This window comes from Rutilus rutilus (assembly GCF_951802725.1).
Source record: "Rutilus rutilus genome assembly, chromosome: 18".
NCBI classification, from domain to species: domain Eukaryota; kingdom Metazoa; phylum Chordata; class Actinopteri; order Cypriniformes; family Leuciscidae; genus Rutilus; species Rutilus rutilus.
In genome coordinates, this window is record NC_140231.1 from 8,381,955 (window position 1) to 8,402,732 (window position 20,778).

At 37.6% G+C, this 20,778-nt stretch overlaps 1 protein-coding gene across 1 annotated transcript in view; it reads right to left on the reverse strand.

Moving 5' to 3' along the window:
- kif4 (kinesin family member 4) overlaps window positions 1–20,778 on the reverse strand; it is a 121,893-nt gene that overhangs the window by 79,480 nt on the left and 21,635 nt on the right. Inside the window, exon 7 of the mRNA XM_084386917.1 lies at window positions 19,792–19,886. Within this exon, the coding sequence (XP_084243043.1) occupies window positions 19,792–19,886 (95 nt within the window). The remainder of the gene's footprint in view (window positions 1–19,791; window positions 19,887–20,778) is intronic.

Here is a 20,778-nt window from a genome sequence, read left to right on the forward strand (position 1 = left end):
GTCTTGTCCTGTTATTGTCACCTGCACTTCATGTCACATGTTTAGCATAGCCTTCTCTGTCAGCAATATAGTATTTATATGTGATAAATGCAAGGAGACAGTCAGGCTGACGGAGAATATTTCAGAACTAGAGACACGCATCCAAACTTTAATTGAGGATAATAAGAGTGCAAGAGCTTTAGATACTATTTTGGATGCGCCTAGCATAGTGAACTCTTTACATGATTCGGTTCCGGCTGAATTAGTGCCTGTGCAGTAGTGTTGTCACGATACCAAAATTATTGTTTCGATACCGATACCAAGTCAAGTATTGCGATTTCGATACTTTTTCGATACTTTTCCTGAAAAGGGAGAAACACTCTCAAATATCATTGCTGTGCTTTATTTTAAAACCGGGACAACATTCTAATCATAACACGCTAATAAATGAACATATGAACAGTAGATATATTAAACATTTGAACAAAATATAAAAAATAAATTAGAGCAATGACATTCGAGGTAATTTTTTAAATATATTTAGCAGCATTATCTCATTTATCATAAGAAACATAAGAGCTTTATCTTGATTCTGAACTTTGAATAAAAATATGAACAGCGATTATATTAAACAATGTTTAATATTGGTAACATATGATAAGCCTCATTGGTGATATATTTGACATGTGGGGAGAGAGTTGTGGAAGGCCTATACTTCATGTTAAACAAATATATAGCAGCAAAGAACGTCGGCAGCGTTGACGGCAAAATAGGCTACAGAATAATTCGTTCTGTATTGAGAGGTGCAATATTTGAAAATCGATAATCTTTTTAAATTACATTTATATTGTATTTATGTCAAAACTTTCAAACATCAAAATGTCATTTATTAATATGTATTCGTGTCAAAATGACATAGAAACATCTTTTCCTATTCTATTTTGCCTGGGAACGCTTCCAACACGCTTGCGTGACGCGTGAAAAATAGGCATGCACGCGTTTTCCGCGTGTCTTGAGCTGCGCCCAGACGCGTGTGTCACGCAGGCAGTTAACATGGGAGCCGAAATAAAAACGGACGCGACACGCAGCCAGTGTGTCGCCGGCCTTACAAATCTACAACGCGGTCATTCTCAGAAGTATCGATACTAATAAATTAAGGAATCGTGACGTTTTTAATTTCCGATTTACTTTTGAAGTATCGGTGCACCGTGCAACAGAGCAAGGTAGGCAACGTACTTCCATATGTCACTCCTCGCGTCATCTTTTCTACGAGTCGTGGACCACTTGTGCTCGCACATGCAGCCATCTCGCTGTAGTGTTTTGTCACATGACACTGACAGCAGCAGGTTCTTTGCTGCGTGTGTCAGGAAAAAAACACAGACGTCCATAGGGAGGCGTTTTTTTTTTTTTTTTTTAAGTATCGATACTGATACATTTAGGTATCATGACGTTTTTAATTTTCGAGTATCGCGATACTTTTGAAGTATCGGTAAACCGTGCAACACTACTGTGCAGCAAGGCTTCCGTTCCGATTACCATAAATCGATTTGCCCCGCTCAGTGAAACACCCACTGAGAATTCTGTTGATTGTGCCCTAGTAATTGGTGATTCGATCACACGGAACGTGAAAATAGGAGACACCAGCCACCATAGTCACATGTTTGCCGGGAGCCAGAGCACCTGACATCAAAGCAATTTTAAAAGTACTGGCTAATGCTAATCGTAAATTCTCTAAGATCATTATTCCCGTCGGCACTAATGATGTTCGACTCCACCAGTCGGAGATCACCAAAATTAATATTAAAGAGGTGTGTGAACTCGCAAGTACGATGTCAAGCACTGTAATTTGCTCTGGCCCCCTTCCTGTTCACAGGAGTCATGAGATAGTTAGTAGACTGTGTTCACTCAATGGCTGGCTGTCGAAGTGGTGTCCGCTTAATAACATAGAATTCATAGACAATTGGAAAAGTTTTTGGGGCAAACCTGACCTGTTGAAAAGAGATGGTATTCATCCGTCCTGGGATGGTGCTGCTCTTCTCTCTAGTAATTTAGCTCATAGTCTTAAGGCCATTGCACACTGAGTCCGAAATTCTCATCCGAAATTTTCGCACGTTAAAAATAAAACATTCGACCTCACGTTATGTCAATCACGCTTGCACACTGACTACGAAACTTTCGTCCGTAATAAAAAAAATTTGGTTCGGGTTCGATTTTCTGCGTTTTTCGCATCCACAGCCAGTATTTTGAGAGGTTTTTTGACAATTCAGAGCCACCGTACAAACGAACGACAAAATCCAGAATGACGTCTGACAAGTTGATACACTTCGTCTCGCAGCACAAGTACTGTATGAAAAACTAAATGCGGATTACAAAGACACTGAATAAAATATAACCTGTATACAGCTGTTCTGTCTGCCCAGCGCTTCTGCCGGCCGCGTGTGTGTGTGTCCATCCATAGACATACTGACAATCTCTGTTCAGGATCTATTGGTTCACGGAAATTGGTGGTCTTCTTTTTAATATGTGGCTCCAGTATTGCTAGCAAAGCATCAAACTGTTCCACTGACATTCTGAGGTACATTTTGAATCGCTCGGGATAATTTCGCAACTCCTTGATGGAGTTCCTCTCAGCGCAATCTCAGGATTGGATGGACCCAATATTTCCTCTTTCTTTTTCTCTTTTTAAGAAGAGAGGGCAACAAAATCATCCTCACTGCTTGACGAATCCATTTTGTATTTGTTGCGTTTTTTCCGCAAAGGTTTAATAAATACACATCGGACTCAGTATGCAAGGTTTCTGTGCGTGACGAATTTTAAGGCTGACGAACACGAAAAAACGCATACGAAAATTTCGGACTCAGTGTGCAATGGCCTTTAGAGTAAAAAAATAATAAATGACAAATTGGGCACCAGGTCAGGAAGCAGACAGACTGGCTTAACCGACTGTCTGCTAGTGGCCTCGCGTCACCAAGGTCAGATAAATCCCGTCACATAGAGCCTCTTTCACCTAGATATCATCATGTAGAGACTGTGTCTGTTCCCCGAATTTGGAAATCCAAAAAATGTCCAAACCCATCTAAGGTTAAAAATGTAATTGATGTTCAACAAATAAAACACAGATATAATACAGATGAGCAAATGCTAAAGCATGGGTTGCTGAATATTCGATCCCTTACTCCAAAAGCACTCACTGTTAATGATATGATTTCAGATAATAACCTAGATGTGCTGTGTTTGACAGAAACCTGGCTAAAACCAAACGATTACATTACTTTAAATGAGTCCACCCCGCAAGATTACTGTTATAAACATGAACCTCCACCAAACATGAAAACCAAAATTTTTGTTGTTTACTTGAATATTTAAAACCCAAACATCGATGTTTTACCACAGGTTTACAATAAAAAGTGATACATTGATCATAATGAATTCATTTATGTCAAAATTGCACATTAGTCACTCAGAAATAAATTACCGTTAGGTCTATTTCACAAGAAAGAGGACACACTTACTTCTTCAGTCGCGTCTGTTTCTGTTTATCTGGTAGTTACAGGACATCACATTTAGAAAGAATGATAATTTCTACAAATACAGTCCCCTCCAAAAGTATTGGAACAGTGAGGTCAATTCCTTTCTTTTTCCTGTAGACTGAAAATATATGGGTTTGACATCAAATGATGAATATGAGACAAGAGATCAATATTTCAGCTTTTTTTCCAGGTATTTACATCTGGATCTGATACACAACTTAGAAGATACAATCTTTTGTTTGAACCCACCCATTGCTCATGTGACCAAAAGTATTGGAACATGTGACTGGCAGGTGTGTTTTGTTGCCCTGGTGTGTCCTATTACATTGATTATTCAAACAATAAATAGAACTGAATGTCTGCGCTCAGTTTCAGATTTAGGTTTTACCTGTGCAGACTGCATTTATAATTAGACGTGTAACCATCATGAAAACCAGAGAGCTGTCTATGGGTGAAAAACAAGCAATTGTGAAGCTGAGAGAAGATGGAAAATCAATCAGAGCCATCGCACAAACATTGGCCATAGCCAGTACAACCATTTGGAATGTCCTGAGAAAGAAAGAAACCACAGGTGTACTAAGTAACAGCCCTCGAATGGGTAGACCAAGGAAAACATCAGCAGTTGACGACAGAAACATTGTGAGAGCTGTAAAGAAAGACCCCAAAACAACTGTTAGTGACATCAGCAACAACCTCCAGAGGGCAGGAGTGAAGGTATCACAATCTACTGTTCGCAGAAGACTTCATGAACAAAAGTACAGAGGCTACACCAGAAGATGCAAACCTCTCATTAGCAAGAAGAATAAGAAGGCCAGGCTGGAATTTGCCAAACAATACAGAGACGAGCCTTAAACATTCTGGGGCAAAGTTTTATGGACTGATGAGACAAAGATTAACCTTTACCAAAGTGATGGAAAGGCTAAAGTTTGAAGAAAAAAAGGATCTGCTCATGACCCTAAACACACAAGCTCATCTGTGAAACATGGAGGAGGTAATGTCATGGCTTGGGCTTGCATGGCTTCTTCTGGGATGGGCTCATTAATCTTCATTGATGATGTAACACATGATGGCAGCAGCAAAATGAACTCAGAAGTGTACAGAAACATTTTGTCTGCCAATTTACAGAAAGATGCAACCAAACTGATTGGGAGATCCTTCATCATGCAGCAAGACAATGACCCAAAACACAGTGCCAAAACAACAAAGGAGTTCATCAGGGGCAAGAAGTGGAAGGTTTTAGACTGGCCAAGTCAATCTCCAGACTTAAACCCTATAGAGCAGGGGTGGGCAAACTACGGCCCGCGGGCCAAATACGGCCCGTTAGGCTGTTTAATCCGGCCCGTCGAGTATTTAAAAAAAATTCTAAAGATCGCATTCATTTAGCCTTTTTCTTGCAATACTTTGCGTTATATATATATATATATATATATATATATATATATATATATATATATATATATATATATATTGCGTTGCATATATTTGATATCAGAATATCAGATATTTCATGCCATAGCTAACAAATGTAAAAAAGGAAAAATGACATAAAAGCAGATCATCATTCATTCAGCGCTGTTGTGGCTGCGGTGTGTCACGTAACAAGCTAGACGCGTCACCATGGAAACCAAACAGACAGCAACTTAAGCGCATAGACTTGGTGCACGTTAATGTTTTTTTCTTTTTTTGAAAACTCACAGAGAAAAAAATGTTTGGTAACCGCTTGCACACGTTTAGTTTTTCCTTTGATTTGTCTGCTATTTAGTTTTGCTACTCTGGATTTGTGGATGTATCCTCCTTTATCGCCCGGCTTTCGACTAACGTTACGCTCCCCTGTCTGCCATGTACAGAACCCGGTTTTGTTTATTAAATGTTCTGATCTGCCTTTGCTTTTTATGTTTTATTTTATTATACTTAAAATAAATTTGTATATTCGTTTATTTCCACAAATGTATGACTTTTGGAAGTGCAAATTGATTGCCATGCAGTTTAAATAAAGTTGAATTAACGTAACCTTCTGTCATTTTTACTCTTCTAAGTGTACACTTAGGTGTTTTGTTTCTAATTTACGGTTAGGCCCATTAAATAATAATAAGGATAAACAATATTTAAAAAGTATAGGCTATAATTATCAAACATCTGACTAATTAAAAATTAACCTCAAAACATAACATGCTAAATGGGGGATATCTAGCATAAAAAAATGTATTGTCAGAATGTCGTCTCTCAGTTGTTGAATTTCGCGCAGACGTTGCCACAACGTAAATGTGTTTGCTCAGCCCGATCTCATTAAAGTGCGAATACGACGAATTGTATTTGTAGTTCTTATGAAACGCAGTTTTCGCGTGCATATGATACGCACTTAAAGGGATAGTTCACCCAAAAATTAAAATTCGGTCATCATTTACTCGCCCTCAAGTTGTTTCAAACCTGTATGAATTTCTTTTTTCTGCTGAACACAAAAGAATATATTTTGAAAAATGTCAGTAACCAAACAGTTGATGGACCCCATTGACTTCCATAGTATTTTTTTTTTTCCTACAATGGAAGTCAATGGGGTCCATCAACTGTTTGGTTACCGACATTTTTCAAAATATCTTCTTTTGTGTTCAGCAGAAAAAAGAAATTCATACAGGTTTGAAACAACTTGAGGGTGAGTAAATGATGACAGAATTTTCATTTTTGGCCGAACTATCCCTTTAATGGCGTGTAATAGGCACGCACTCAGCACCCCTAATCCTAACCAAGGGGTTTACAGTGCGCAGCATATGCACGCAAAAAAATATTTTTTGGCGTATAAATGGCACGAGAAATAAAATTCGTGGTATAGATACTAGGGATGGGCATTTTTCAAAAATATTGCATTCGAATATTCGGGCTCATAAAATTCGAATATTCGTTTATTTAAATGACGTTTAACGGTTTAACGAAAAATACGTTCTTTTTTAAGGTTTTTTTTTTTTTTTTTTTACGTTTTGTCACCATTTCTGAAGAAGCTTACGATTAGGCAATATACACAACAAGCTTACAACATGTGTTAAAGTTTTCTTTTAATTGAAAACAGTAGGCCTATGTGTAAACAAAAAAATATAAGAACAAAAGGATATAAGCTCACACAGCGCAAACGGAAAAAAAACGCCTAATAAAGCAGAGTAGCAGATTGCGCCAGTTATCGTACAGAACGTACACATACACTCGAGTCAGCAAATGATTATCGTGTTTATATTGTTTCGCGTTTATGTTGAGAAAAACAATAATATCCACATGGAGGGACGCCGCGAGCAATTTATGCTCGAGTGAGAAAACGCGCTGCGCTGACAGACGTTTCAGAGAAACAAAGATAACGGTGTTCTAGTTCTAAGTTTCTAACAGCACCTTTTCTGTTCTTAAATCTCTCTCTCAAAGAAAACTTAAAGGAAGAATATACCTCAAAATCATTTTACTATTAGATAAGTTATCATCTCGGATCACTCGCACTACAGCTGCGCTTACCTGCAGTCGTGATGCAGTGATAGACAGCTGTCTTTCCTCAGTCGACTGCTGTTTGGATTTCATGTGATTTCTCATTGTGGTGATGATATTATAACTCCAGATTAATTAATTAGATCAAAAGTAATTCCATTTTTGTAAAATCATTTAGTAACCTCATTTTCGACTAGTAATTCCAAACTTCGCGAGGCAGACGACGACATTATGATAAAATACAAACAACTTGTTAAACATGCGCCACAGTGCCACCCAGTGCATTTAATTATAACTGCGAGTTAGTGCTTGGGATTTATCAGGGATTCACTGCATTTACGACCCGCAAAGTATTTACGGCTTCATAAATTCGATAAAATTCGAATAGTATTTTATTTTTCGAATAATAATTACAGATCGAATATTCGAAAATTCGAATATTCGTGCACATCCCTAATAGATACGCACTTTCATGAGATCGTGTTTCATAATCTGCTACTGGGCCGGCCCTCTGTCAAATTTTAAAACCCAGTGTGGCCCTTGAGCCAAAAAGTTTGCCCACCCCTGCTATAGAGCATGCATTTTACCTGCTTAAAAAGAGACTGAAGGGAGCAGCCCCCCAAAACAAACAACAACTGAAAGAGGCTGCGGTGAAAGCCTGGAAAAGCATTACAAAAGAAGAATGCAAAAGTTTGGTTATGTCAATGGGTCACAGGCTTGATGCAGTTATTGCAAGCAAAGGATTTGCAACTAAATATTAAGTCTTATTCACTTGAATCTATTTTAAGTTAATCTGTTCCAATACTTTTGGTCACATGAGCAATGGGTGGGTTCAAACAAAAAGTTATATCTTCTAAGTTGTGTATCAGATCCATATGTAAATACCTGGAAATAAAAGCTGAAATGTTGATCTCTTGTCTCATATTCATCTTTTGATGTCAAACCCATATATTTTCAGTCTACAGGAAAAAGAAAGGAATTGGCCTCACTGTTCCAATACTTTTGGAGGGGACTGTATATGCCACCAAAACTACGACCTGAGGAGCTTTAGCACTCTCTCGACTCCCATACAGATATTTTCAGTCAGAGAAACAGAGGAAGCTCCCGAAAAAAAAGTTGCTTTATTTTATGAGAGTCAGGTATAAAGAGACGAGACGTAGGCTACTGACAGATAAAATAAAAACATGACTGTGATAACCTTTATGATTGGTCTGATTTCTTCAAGCGTTCAATATGTTTTTTTACTATGCGTATCTTCAAGCGTTTACTATGTTTACTATGGTAATGGTTAGCGCGCAGTCTTTTGCATCACAAACAGAAGGCATTCAAACATGAACGCGAGTTAAATTATTTTAAAAGTCTTTAATGCTGACAGAATCATCCGGCACTGACGTCTCCCGACTCAGATGAACTCCGCCTCTGTTCGTAACCACTCCTCTAGCCCGAGCTGGCCCGCTTTGGCCCAAGGTATTCGACGGGCCAGAAATCCTGGCTGTTGGCCCCGAGTAAGCCCTGATCAAGCCCCGGAAGTGACAGTGGAAACGCGACTGGCCCTGGCACGCACTAGCACGGCCCGGCCCTGGCCCGACAGTGGAAACGCGGCTATTGTTAGAAAAGATTTCTATTTTGAATAAATGCTGTTCTTTTTAACTTTTTATTCATCAGTGAATCATTCTTAGTTCATCATTCTTTGTTCAGGCTGCCTCACAGCACCTTGATGGCCCATTAGCCATGGGGGGAGTGTCTTTAGTCACACCCCTGGTGTGAATCACATTAATATTCATGGCCCACGCATACAGCAGTGCTGACACAAAAACTGACATGCAAAGTTAAAATCGTTATATTGTTGTTTGTGAAAGAGTGGTCAGAATGATTTTCACATCATTTTGTAGAAAAAATTCTAGCCTACAAGAATAGTAATTCCAAAGTCTTGTGGACAACTATTCAGTATGTGTTAAATGGCCTTATTTCAGTAACAATGTTTTTCCCAAAACATACTAACCACGCATAATATATTTTTTCTATAAAATGCAAACATGTACATCCATTTTGCTTACATATTATTGTAGCAGAGTTTGTGCTGAATACAACAAAATTACATGTTGGCCAATAGTATGTTGTAAGTAGCTGAAATAAGCACAAATTTTAGGTCATGTCAAAACATCTCTAGGGCCCCAAAAACACCTCATCTCAATATCATTAAATCATCTTTGTCTCTAGGATACGTACCAAAAACCTTTAAGCTGGCTATGATTAAACCGCTTGTAAAAAAAAACGCAACTTGATCCTACAGAATTAATCAATTACAGGCCGATCTCGAATCTGCCTTTTCTGTCAAAGATATTAGAAAAAAGCAGTATCCTCACTAGTGGTCGACCGATATATCGCCAAGGCCGATATATCGCCAAGGCCGATATATCGGCCGATATTTGGCACTTTAAAAATATCGGCATCGGCCGGTAAGTTTTTCTGATTGGCCGATGTGTTGGAAGCGGGACTTTTATTTTGACGGCGCTCCGGACTTATTTTGACGGGCGGCGCTGAGAACACCAGTGCTTGAGAAGAGAACAGCAGCGCCTTATCACACAACGCTCACTCACATTCTCCGTCTTCATTAGTTTACGATCTCTGTCACTCTGATGTCTTGTGAAGTGTGCATTTGTAGCCTGATAAACGTGTGACTGCGAGTGATGGTCGGTCCGTGCGTGAATGCGAACAGAAGATCAGCTTCAGGAGATGCGATCGAAAAACTTTAAATATTTCATTTTAAAATATGCTGTGCTCTATCCAGTTGCCCACTGTGTCATATTCATATCGGTTTCACTGTGTGCTGTATGTAATATTAGCGTTATCTTACCGTATTTATTTGAAAAAATATGATTACCAGTGCGCACAATATTACCAGATTACTGAGTGCCGTTTATTATTATTATTTTTATTCACATATTCATATATTTTTAAACAATTACTTTATTTAAATTGTGAAAAATACTGTAATGGGATTGCAGATTCAAGAAGTTGCCATCTAAAGTATAAGCATGTTTATTTTAAAGATTTGTTTTCTAATTTATTTAAAATGTATAAAATACTGATTAAAATAAATATAAAGTATATAATAAAAATATCGGCCATCCTGCTCTCTAAGATATCGGCAATCAAAAAACCACTATCGGTTGACCACTAATCCTCACAACTGTGTTCCTTTCTTGATAGAAATGATATCTGCGAGGATTTTCAGTCCGGATTTAGACCGTACCATAGTACCGAGACAGCTCTCGTTAGAGTCACAAATGATTTGCTCTTATCATCCGATCGTGGTTGTATCTCTATTAGTGTTACTTGATCTTAGTGCTGCATTTGACACCATTGACCACAACATTCTTTTAAATAGACTAGAAAACGGTGTTGGCATTAGTGGAATTGCACTAGCATGGTTTAAATCATACTTATCTGACCATTATCAGTTTGTAGCAGTAAATGAAGAGATGTCTTATCAATCACAAGTTCAGTATGGCGTACCACAAGGCTCAGTACTAGGACCGCTGCAGTTCACTCTGTACATGCTACCATTAGGAGTAGAGATGCACCGATTACAATTTTCTAGGCCGATTCCGATTTTTCATTGAGTTTGACCTGCCGATACCGATTTTAGCCGATTAAATTTTTTTCTAACCACTTTACAGCACACACAAATATTTATTTTCGATCTTTTCGTTAACCCTTTCACGCGTAAGTTTAAAATACTCTAACTGACACCCCCCACCCCCGCACCCCCAGAGTGAGTTTTCAAGGCGAACGTTCCCTTTAATGTTTCCATGGCAACGCGTCAAGCAATACACCGCAGCCAAAATAATACTGTATGACAAATGTGTCGCTTTTATTTCGCTTTTCCTTTTTTATTCAAAATATTCACAAACTTGCTTACCATGTCATCAACTAGCCTATCTGATATTCCGATTCTCAAATACGTGTAAGTGAGTGCGTTTGGTCGTTTAAAAACCTTTATAAATAATCTTGATCTATAACATGAGATGGGCGCCGCAATGTTGTCCCGTCAGTCGGATTTACAGCACGTGAATTCATCAGTTTCTCCCGAAATAAATGCAAGAAAGTGGCCGGTGAACTGAAAAGAATAGAGTAAACTTTATAGTTACTTCCACTATGTTTGTCTGATATGAATAACACATGTCAGCAAATTATATTTGAATAGATTGTTATTGCTGCTTCCACAGACATCAGTGTGTAAAAGTCCAAAAGTATTGTTTTACTAGTGCTTATGTGTATTTAAATATCTGAAACCTAAAATAAACATTATGAGGTTGAAAACACTGCTTAGTTGTGATATATGACAGCGCTGAACGCGTCCGACTCTGGCTCAGCGCCAGCCAACGCGCGAAAGTACAGTTTGAATCTGGCAGTTATGCGACGTCACTGAACATTCTAAATGTGGCACCGTACTCTCAAGGGCACAGAAATAAAAATCCCATATATGAGACCGTACCGCTCAAAAGGTTAATCATGCGGCGCCTGAGTGCATTTGACCGGCATAAAATCGGCATATGTCAGACTGACCGGCCGGTCGCCGGTCATGGCCGATCACGTGAAAAATCGGCCAATTCCGGTCACCAGCCGATCAATCGGTGCATCTCTAATTAGGAGATATCATTACGAAACATGGAATTAGCTTTCACTGTTATGCTGACGATACTCAGCTGTATATTTCTTCCAAAACCTAACGAAACTTACCAATTCACAAAATTAACGGAATGCATAGCTGATATAAAAAATTTGATGACTAGTAATTTCCTACTTTTAAATTCTGAAAAAACAGATTCTAATTATTGGACAAAAAACTCCCACACGTAATAACCTAGAATACTGTCTAACACTTGATGGCTGCTCTGTTAAGTCTTCGTCGTCGGTTAGGAACCTGGGTGTGCTCTTTGATACCAATCTTTCATTTGAAAGTCACGTGTCTAGTTTCTGTAAAAGCGCATTTTTCCATCTTAAAAATATATCTAAATTACGCCATATGCTCTCATTGACAAATGCTGAACAATTAGTTCATGCGTTCATGACCTCAAGGCTAGATTATTGTAATGCTTTACTGGGTGGTTGCCCTGCACGCTTAATAAACAACTAGTTCAAAACGCAGCAGCTCGAGTTCTTACCAGAACCAGGAAGTATGACCATATTAGCCCGGTTCTGTCAACACTGCATTGGCTGCCTATTAAACATTGCATACATTTTAAAATATTGCTGATTACTTACAAAGCACTAAATGGTTTAGCTCCGCAGTACTTAAGCGAGCTCTTAACGCATTATAGTCCTTCACGTCTATTGTGATCTCAAAATTCCAGCCAGTTAATAATGCCTAGAATATCAAAATCGACTGCTGGCGGTAGATCCTTTAGCACCAAAACTTTGGAAGAGTCTTCCTAACATTGTCCGGGAAGCAGACACACTCTGTCAGTTCAAAGCTAGATTAAAGACATCTCTTTGACCTAGCATTCACATAATACATTATAGACTTCTATAATTCAATGTTAGGCTGCATAGATTAGGTCAGCCGGAACCAGGAACACTTCCCATAAATCCTGATGTACTCGTTACATCATGAGAAGAATGGCATCTACGCTAATTTTAGTGTCTTTGTTTATCCCGAGGTTTTCACGCAGCCTGCCGGATCCAGGCCGTATCCAGATCTGACGAAGGACCTTCGCCTGGACCCAATGACAACGCAGTGCTGAAGTGCCAACTAGTCTCTCCCTATGGAGGATCTGACCATTATCAGTTTGTAGCAGTAAATGAAGAGATGTCTTATCAATCACAAGTTCAGTATGGCGTACCACAAGGCTCAGTACTAGGACCGCTGCAGTTCACTCTGTACATGCTACCATTAGGAGTAGAGATGCACCGATTACAATTTTCTAGGCCGATTCCGATTTTTCATTGAGTTTGACCTGCCGATACCGATTTTAGCCGATTAAATTTTTTTCTAACCACTTTACAGCACACACAAATATTTATTTTCGATCTTTTCGTTAACCCTTTCACGCGTAAGTTTAAAATACTCTAACTGACACCCCCCACCCCCGCACCCCCAGAGTGAGTTTTCAAGGCGAACGTTCCCTTTAATGTTTCCATGGCAACGCGTCAAGCAATACACCGCAGCCAAAATAATACTGTATGACAAATGTGTCGCTTTTATTTCGCTTTTCCTTTTTTATTCAAAATATTCACAAACTTGCTTACCATGTCATCAACTAGCCTATCTGATATTCCGATTCTCAAATACGTGTAAGTGAGTGCGTTTGGTCGTTTAAAAACCTTTATAAATAATCTTGATCTATAACATGAGATGGGCGCCGCAATGTTGTCCCGTCAGTCGGATTTACAGCACGTGAATTCATCAGTTTCTCCCGAAATAAATGCAAGAAAGTGGCCGGTGAACTGAAAAGAATAGAGTAAACTTTATAGTTACTTCCACTATGTTTGTCTGATATGAATAACACATGTCAGCAAATTATATTTGAATAGATTGTTATTGCTGCTTCCACAGACATCAGTGTGTAAAAGTCCAAAAGTATTGTTTTACTAGTGCTTATGTGTATTTAAATATCTGAAACCTAAAATAAACATTATGAGGTTGAAAACACTGCTTAGTTGTGATATATGACAGCGCTGAACGCGTCCGACTCTGGCTCAGCGCCAGCCAACGCGCGAAAGTACAGTTTGAATCTGGCAGTTATGCGACGTCACTGAACATTCTAAATGTGGCACCGTACTCTCAAGGGCACAGAAATAAAAATCCCATATATGAGACCGTACCGCTCAAAAGGTTAATCATGCGGCGCCTGAGTGCATTTGACCGGCATAAAATCGGCATATGTCAGACTGACCGGCCGGTCGCCGGTCATGGCCGATCACGTGAAAAATCGGCCAATTCCGGTCACCAGCCGATCAATCGGTGCATCTCTAATTAGGAGATATCATTACGAAACATGGAATTAGCTTTCACTGTTATGCTGACGATACTCAGCTGTATATTTCTTCCAAAACCTAACGAAACTTACCAATTCACAAAATTAACGGAATGCATAGCTGATATAAAAAATTTGATGACTAGTAATTTCCTACTTTTAAATTCTGAAAAAACAGATTCTAATTATTGGACAAAAAACTCCCACACGTAATAACCTAGAATACTGTCTAACACTTGATGGCTGCTCTGTTAAGTCTTCGTCGTCGGTTAGGAACCTGGGTGTGCTCTTTGATACCAATCTTTCATTTGAAAGTCACGTGTCTAGTTTCTGTAAAAGCGCATTTTTCCATCTTAAAAATATATCTAAATTACGCCATATGCTCTCATTGACAAATGCTGAACAATTAGTTCATGCGTTCATGACCTCAAGGCTAGATTATTGTAATGCTTTACTGGGTGGTTGCCCTGCACGCTTAATAAACAACTAGTTCAAAACGCAGCAGCTCGAGTTCTTACCAGAACCAGGAAGTATGACCATATTAGCCCGGTTCTGTCAACACTGCATTGGCTGCCTATTAAACATTGCATACATTTTAAAATATTGCTGATTACTTACAAAGCACTAAATGGTTTAGCTCCGCAGTACTTAAGCGAGCTCTTAACGCATTATAGTCCTTCACGTCTATTGTGATCTCAAAATTCCAGCCAGTTAATAATGCCTAGAATATCAAAATCGACTGCTGGCGGTAGATCCTTTAGCACCAAAACTTTGGAAGAGTCTTCCTAACATTGTCCGGGAAGCAGACACACTCTGTCAGTTCAAAGCTAGATTAAAGACATCTCTTTGACCTAGCATTCACATAATACATTATAGACTTCTATAATTCAATGTTAGGCTGCATAGATTAGGTCAGCCGGAACCAGGAACACTTCCCATAAATCCTGATGTACTCGTTACATCATGAGAAGAATGGCATCTACGCTAATTTTAGTGTCTTTGTTTATCCCGAGGTTTTCACGCAGCCTGCCGGATCCAGGCCGTATCCAGATCTGACGAAGGACCTTCGCCTGGACCCAATGACAACGCAGTGCTGAAGTGCCAACTAGTCTCTCCCTATGGAGGATCCCTTTACCACTCTACAGATAAAGCGTTGTCGGGAAAATTTGTTTCGCGTACCTACCCCGAAGTGACAAAATAAAATAAAATTCTGTATCAAAGGAAAGACCAGTACTCTGTTTAGGCTAGGTTTGTAGGGACAGGGTTTCTGCAGGTTTCAGTAAGTCAAATTTAAGACCTTTTTAAGACATTTTAAGACCATAAAGATTGAAATTTAAGACCTACACAACGCATTATCCAAGTTAGATAGATAGTTACCTCGGGATCATTAGACTATCTATCTATCTATCTATCTATCTATCTATCTATCTATCTATCTATCTATCTATCTATCTATCTATCTATCTATCTATCTATCTATCTATCTATCTATCTATCTATCTATCTATCTATCTATCTATCTATCTATCTAGGATTATCTGATGTGTGTGTGTGTGAGAGAGAGGGAGAGGTAGGTTTTTTTTTAATAGAAAATTGTACTTTTGCATATTATACTGTAAAAACACAATTATTGTTGATTTTAGTTGATCATAGTTGATCATAACTAGAGAGGAAATGATGAGATGATTAAAGTGACCAAAATTATCACGGTTATCACAGAATCCTGTTCAAAAAGTACTAATACTACAGAATGAAGTCAATTCAACAAGTTTTATGTAGAAAAAAAGAAAATAAATTGATTAGCATCGATATGCACTTTTTGTTTACGTCAACATTAAAATACCATTAAAAATGATGGCCAGATTTTAAGAGTGTCTTGCAACATGTTATCTACTAACATGTACAAGTTAAAATAAAGTTTTGACAAAAAAGGTTTTATACAAAGATAACCCTCATATTTCAGTCTTTAAATAATTTTTTATAAAAAGAATGAGTCATAAAAGATAAATTACTGACATTTACACATTAGCTTTATTTATTAGTAGTGTTTGGGTGCATCCCCATCCTTCATGTTGACTGAGCTTTCAATGTTGTTATGGAAAGGGGTGATTGGTTGGTTCCTGTCACATGATCTGTGGTGCGTTTGCAGCATTCTGAAAAGTTTAGATTTTTTTCATCTCGTTGCGCTTGCTGCGCGCCTACATTTGAACAAACTTGAGCGCGCAAAAGACGCGATATGTGAACGGCCTCTGGCGAGCTAGCTCATATCAAGCCACGAGCTATTGGTAGCACGCGAGCGACGTGTTGGAGACCCCTGCTCTAGGGCTCCTCTTTGTAGGCTACAACTCGATACTTTTTTGCTACTTTGTTATAACTTTCTGCGGCCAGCGTTTCTGGAAATGACCGAGGGTAAACACTTTTTTAGACCTGACTAAATGAAATTTAAGACCTAGGATGAAAATCTGGCCGTTTTTAAGACTTAAGACCCCGCGGAAACCCTGAGGGAATTACAAACATGCGCACATATATTCAAACTAGGGCTGCACGATTTGGGGAAAATGTCATATTGCGATAATTGAGGTCAATATTGCGATTGCAATATAATAAACAAATGGTTTCATGAGTCAACTTGCTTGGTTCTCAAGGAAAATAAATGCACACACAGATTAGTGATAATCTGCCTAAAGAAAAAAGTTCTTTAGTCAAGAGCAGTGAGTGTTTTTCTCTGTTCCCTTTGTTCTTTGATTAACTTTAGAGACAGATATAATTAGTGGCTACTGTGTACTGTCCCTTTAAAGGAATAGTTCACCCAAAAATGAAAATTCTGTCATCATTTAATCTCCCTCAAGTTTCTTTCTTCTGCTGAACACAAAAGATATTTTGAAGAAAGTCGGTAACCAAACGACTGATGGACCCCATTGACTTCCATAGTAGGAAAAAAAAAAATACTATGGATGTCAATGGGGACCAGCAACTGTTTAATTACCAACCTTCTTTAAAATATCTTCTTTTGTGTTTAGCAGAAGAAAGGAAATCATACAGGCTTGGAACAACTTGAGGGAGAGTAAATGACAGCATTTTCATTTTTGGGTGAACTATCCCTTTAAGACCAGCCGCTGTTGACAGAGACGCGGATCTCACACGCCTCATTCTCTCACGAGTCACAACTCTTCACGTTCATCATAAGAGCAACTCTTATGTTATGGAGATACTCGACAAAAAGACATTTTGGCATAATTGTGTGTTATTGTTCGTTCAAGCTCGAAAGAGAACTGTATTCTGGCATGCTGTTCTGTGCGCACGCACGATATTAGCGCAAGTCTTTCTGTGTGTCACAGTCAGGACATTCACAGGCAACGCGTTCTTTTTGGCATACATGCGTGTTGTTCGTTCTACCGCGAAAGAGAACTTGATACTGGCGCGCGCCTATCTGTGGGTCGTGTGTGTGTGTGTGTCAGGAGGACATTCACAGGCAGCGCGTTCTTTTTTGTCTTATCGCGCATGAATGGTTTAAAAGCATTTGCATGAATAAGAGAGGGATCATGTAACACTAGCCAAAGGATGCCAAAAATTATCAGATGCGGCGTTAATTGCGCTAATTTGCTTATTTAATATAAAAATCGCAGCATTTTGCGTCAAATAATCGCGTAGGCTTGACATCGCGATTGCGATACGATTAATCGTGCAGCACTAATTCAAACGCACATAACTACAGAACCAATTCTTAATGCGCATGTGAACGCCAGCAGCGTTTATCACAGGTTCGCGTTTAAAGTCTGTGTAGAGAGAATGGTGTAGTCTTAGCGGCCCCTAATTTAATAACAAATGATCGTTGCGACGGAAGCGAATCAATTAAAACTAACTTTAGCTGGAAAATAACTTTATTAAAGAAACGCTATAAAGCCAAAACAATCTCTAAAAGCGCTATATAAATGAAGATGACTTGACTTGACACTGAAGTAATGATTTTGAAAATTCAGCTTTGACATCACAGGAATAAATTACATTTTTAAATATATTAAAATAAAACAGATTTTAAATTGTAATACTATTTCACAATATGACAAGTTTTACTGTATTTTTTTTATCAAACAAATTCAGCTTTAGTGAGCATGAGCTCTTTATAAAAAAAATTGTTCCTTTGTGCTTTTTTTTGTTCCTTTGTGCACTGGCTAAGGAGCATGAGTCAAACTGAAAAAAAATAAAACCAAAGTTTTTCTGAGGTAATGTGTTATGCAATATTGTTAAAATGGATTTTATAAAATTGGTATCGAAAAAAGTATTGTTCAGGAACCGGTATCAAAATCAAGGTATTGGTATACATTTTTTGAACGATACCCAGCCCTATTGTTACACAGGGAGCATTCTGGGACTGATTCCAGCAATACTGCTAGGTCCCCATTCCGGGATCGATCTGTCCTTTATCCGTTTTGAATGCGCGCTCTTTTCACTTTCGCTATTAAATCCGCTTTCACGCATACCCTGTGCATATTAGGCCTATAATTTGCTGCCATAACGGAGATGCTATCAATATTGCAGGGTATTGAAATGGCTTTTGAAAGCCCACCCACTATTACTTACACTTTTGTGATAACACCTAGGGAGCAGCGGCGCGAACTAGGGGTGTACACGATACACTCGTGATACTAAACTCATGATACTATTGCGATATTTTAAGCCAAAATAAAGATTTTTATTATGTGGGTCCTATTATCAGGACCCACAAATATTCCCTCATTGAATTATTATAGATTATATTCAACATTATATATAGTAATTGAATGTAGCAATGTCACTGAAACATAGTACTCGCGCTTTCAATACAGGCATTTGTTGGATTTAGACAAGCCGCACACACACACAATCTCCCGGTGCTTTATATGTCCCACCTCTCCCGCTATTAATGCACTATACATATAATAAACCATCTAAAATGCTTCGCATTTTAATGATATGAAGGCATTTAAAGATGACTATTCCCAAACTGTAGGCTAAATGGTTAATTCGTCCATAAATTATTCTGCATGCCATTTCCTCACGCTTAGTGTTTTTGCGTGACACGAGAAAACATATCTAACACCGACTACCGCAGCAAGCCTAGAATATATTTCTATTGAATATGGATGGAGCAACACATTTTGTTGGAAAAGAAATCATAAAAGTAGTTTATTTGTTGTTGTTAGGGGTGGGTGATAATATCACTATATAGTTGCAGCTATATCACTATATAGTTATTTCGCTTTGAATAAAGTTAATACATTTTTGGTACCATTGAAATTTCATAAATCTCATCACCAATTTCAATATCACAAAAAACAAATACTAGAAGTAGTATAAAAAACAGCTCACTGAAGTCAAATAAACAGCAAGTTAAAAAAAGAAACAAACAAACTGATTACTAGCAATAGGACAAAAACTACAAGAGAACAAAAGACACATAAAACACCTACTTGAAAAACTTCAAGCACTAGAGAAAAAAGAAAGAAAAAAAAAAAACTACCAGTTAATCGCTTTTGCCAGTATATCAACTACCCCTAGCTGTGTTGTGTTTAAATTAATATAAGTTTTTTTTTTTTTTATCCCAGTCCCTGTCCATTGTAACTGTGGACATCATATTCTGTAGACTTTTTCCTTTTGTGTTGCACAGAATTCTTATATAAATAAATTACAATTTTCTTTCTTAAATGAATTAATTTACACCCTTGAGTGTAAAAAAATAAGTCATAAGAAATGCTGGCATGGAGGGATCCCATTGAAAATGCAAAACTATTAACTTAATTTATTTCAAAATTAAGTATATTGGCATTAATACACATAAAAAATGGATTTATTGCACTCACCCTCTTTGAGCCGATCTCCCTCTGCTTTAGTTTTTTTTTGTCTTTCAGATCCAGCTAGATCCACCAAGTGCAGTTTGGACACCATGACATCATTCCTTAACAAATAAATTATATAATAAAAAAATTATATAAATATATTTCAGGTCTAAACATATGATTATGGTTAACTGCTAATGTACAGTACCAGTCAAAAGTTTGGAAACACTACTATTTTTAATGCTTTTGCAAGAAGTCTCTTATGCTCATCAAGCCTGCAGTAAAAAAAAAAAAAAAAAAACAGTAATATGAAATATTATTACAATTTAAAATAATGGTTCTCTTTTTTAATATACTTTAAAATGTAATTTATTTTTGTGATGCAAAGCTGAATTTATCAGCAAGTACTCCAGTCTTTGGTGTCTTATGATCCTTCAGAAATCATTCTAATATGATAATTTGATACTCAGTTATTATCAATGATGGAAACAGTTGTGCTGTTTAATATATTTTTTTGGAATACTTTTTTCAGGATTCATTGATGAGTAAAACGTTAACAGCATTTATTCATAAAAACAGCATTTATTCAAAATAAAAACATTTCTAACAATATAAATCGTTACCATCACCTTTTATCAATTTAACACATTCTTGTTGAATTAAAGTACTAATTTCTTTAAAAAAAAAAGTTATTGTTCCCAAACTTTTGAACGGTAGTGTATATTGTTACAAAAGATTTCTATTCTAAATAAATACAGTTCTTTTTAACTTTTTATTCATCAAATAATCCTGAAAAAAGTATCTCAGGTTATAAAAAAATATTAAGCAGCACAACTGTTTCCAACATTGATCATAAATCAGCATATTAGAATGATTTCTGAAGGATCATAAGACACCAAAGACTGGAGTACTTGCTGATGAAAATTCAGCTTTGCATCACAAAAATAAATTACATTTTAAAGTATATTAAAAAAGAGAACCATTATTTTAAATTGTAATAATATTTCATAA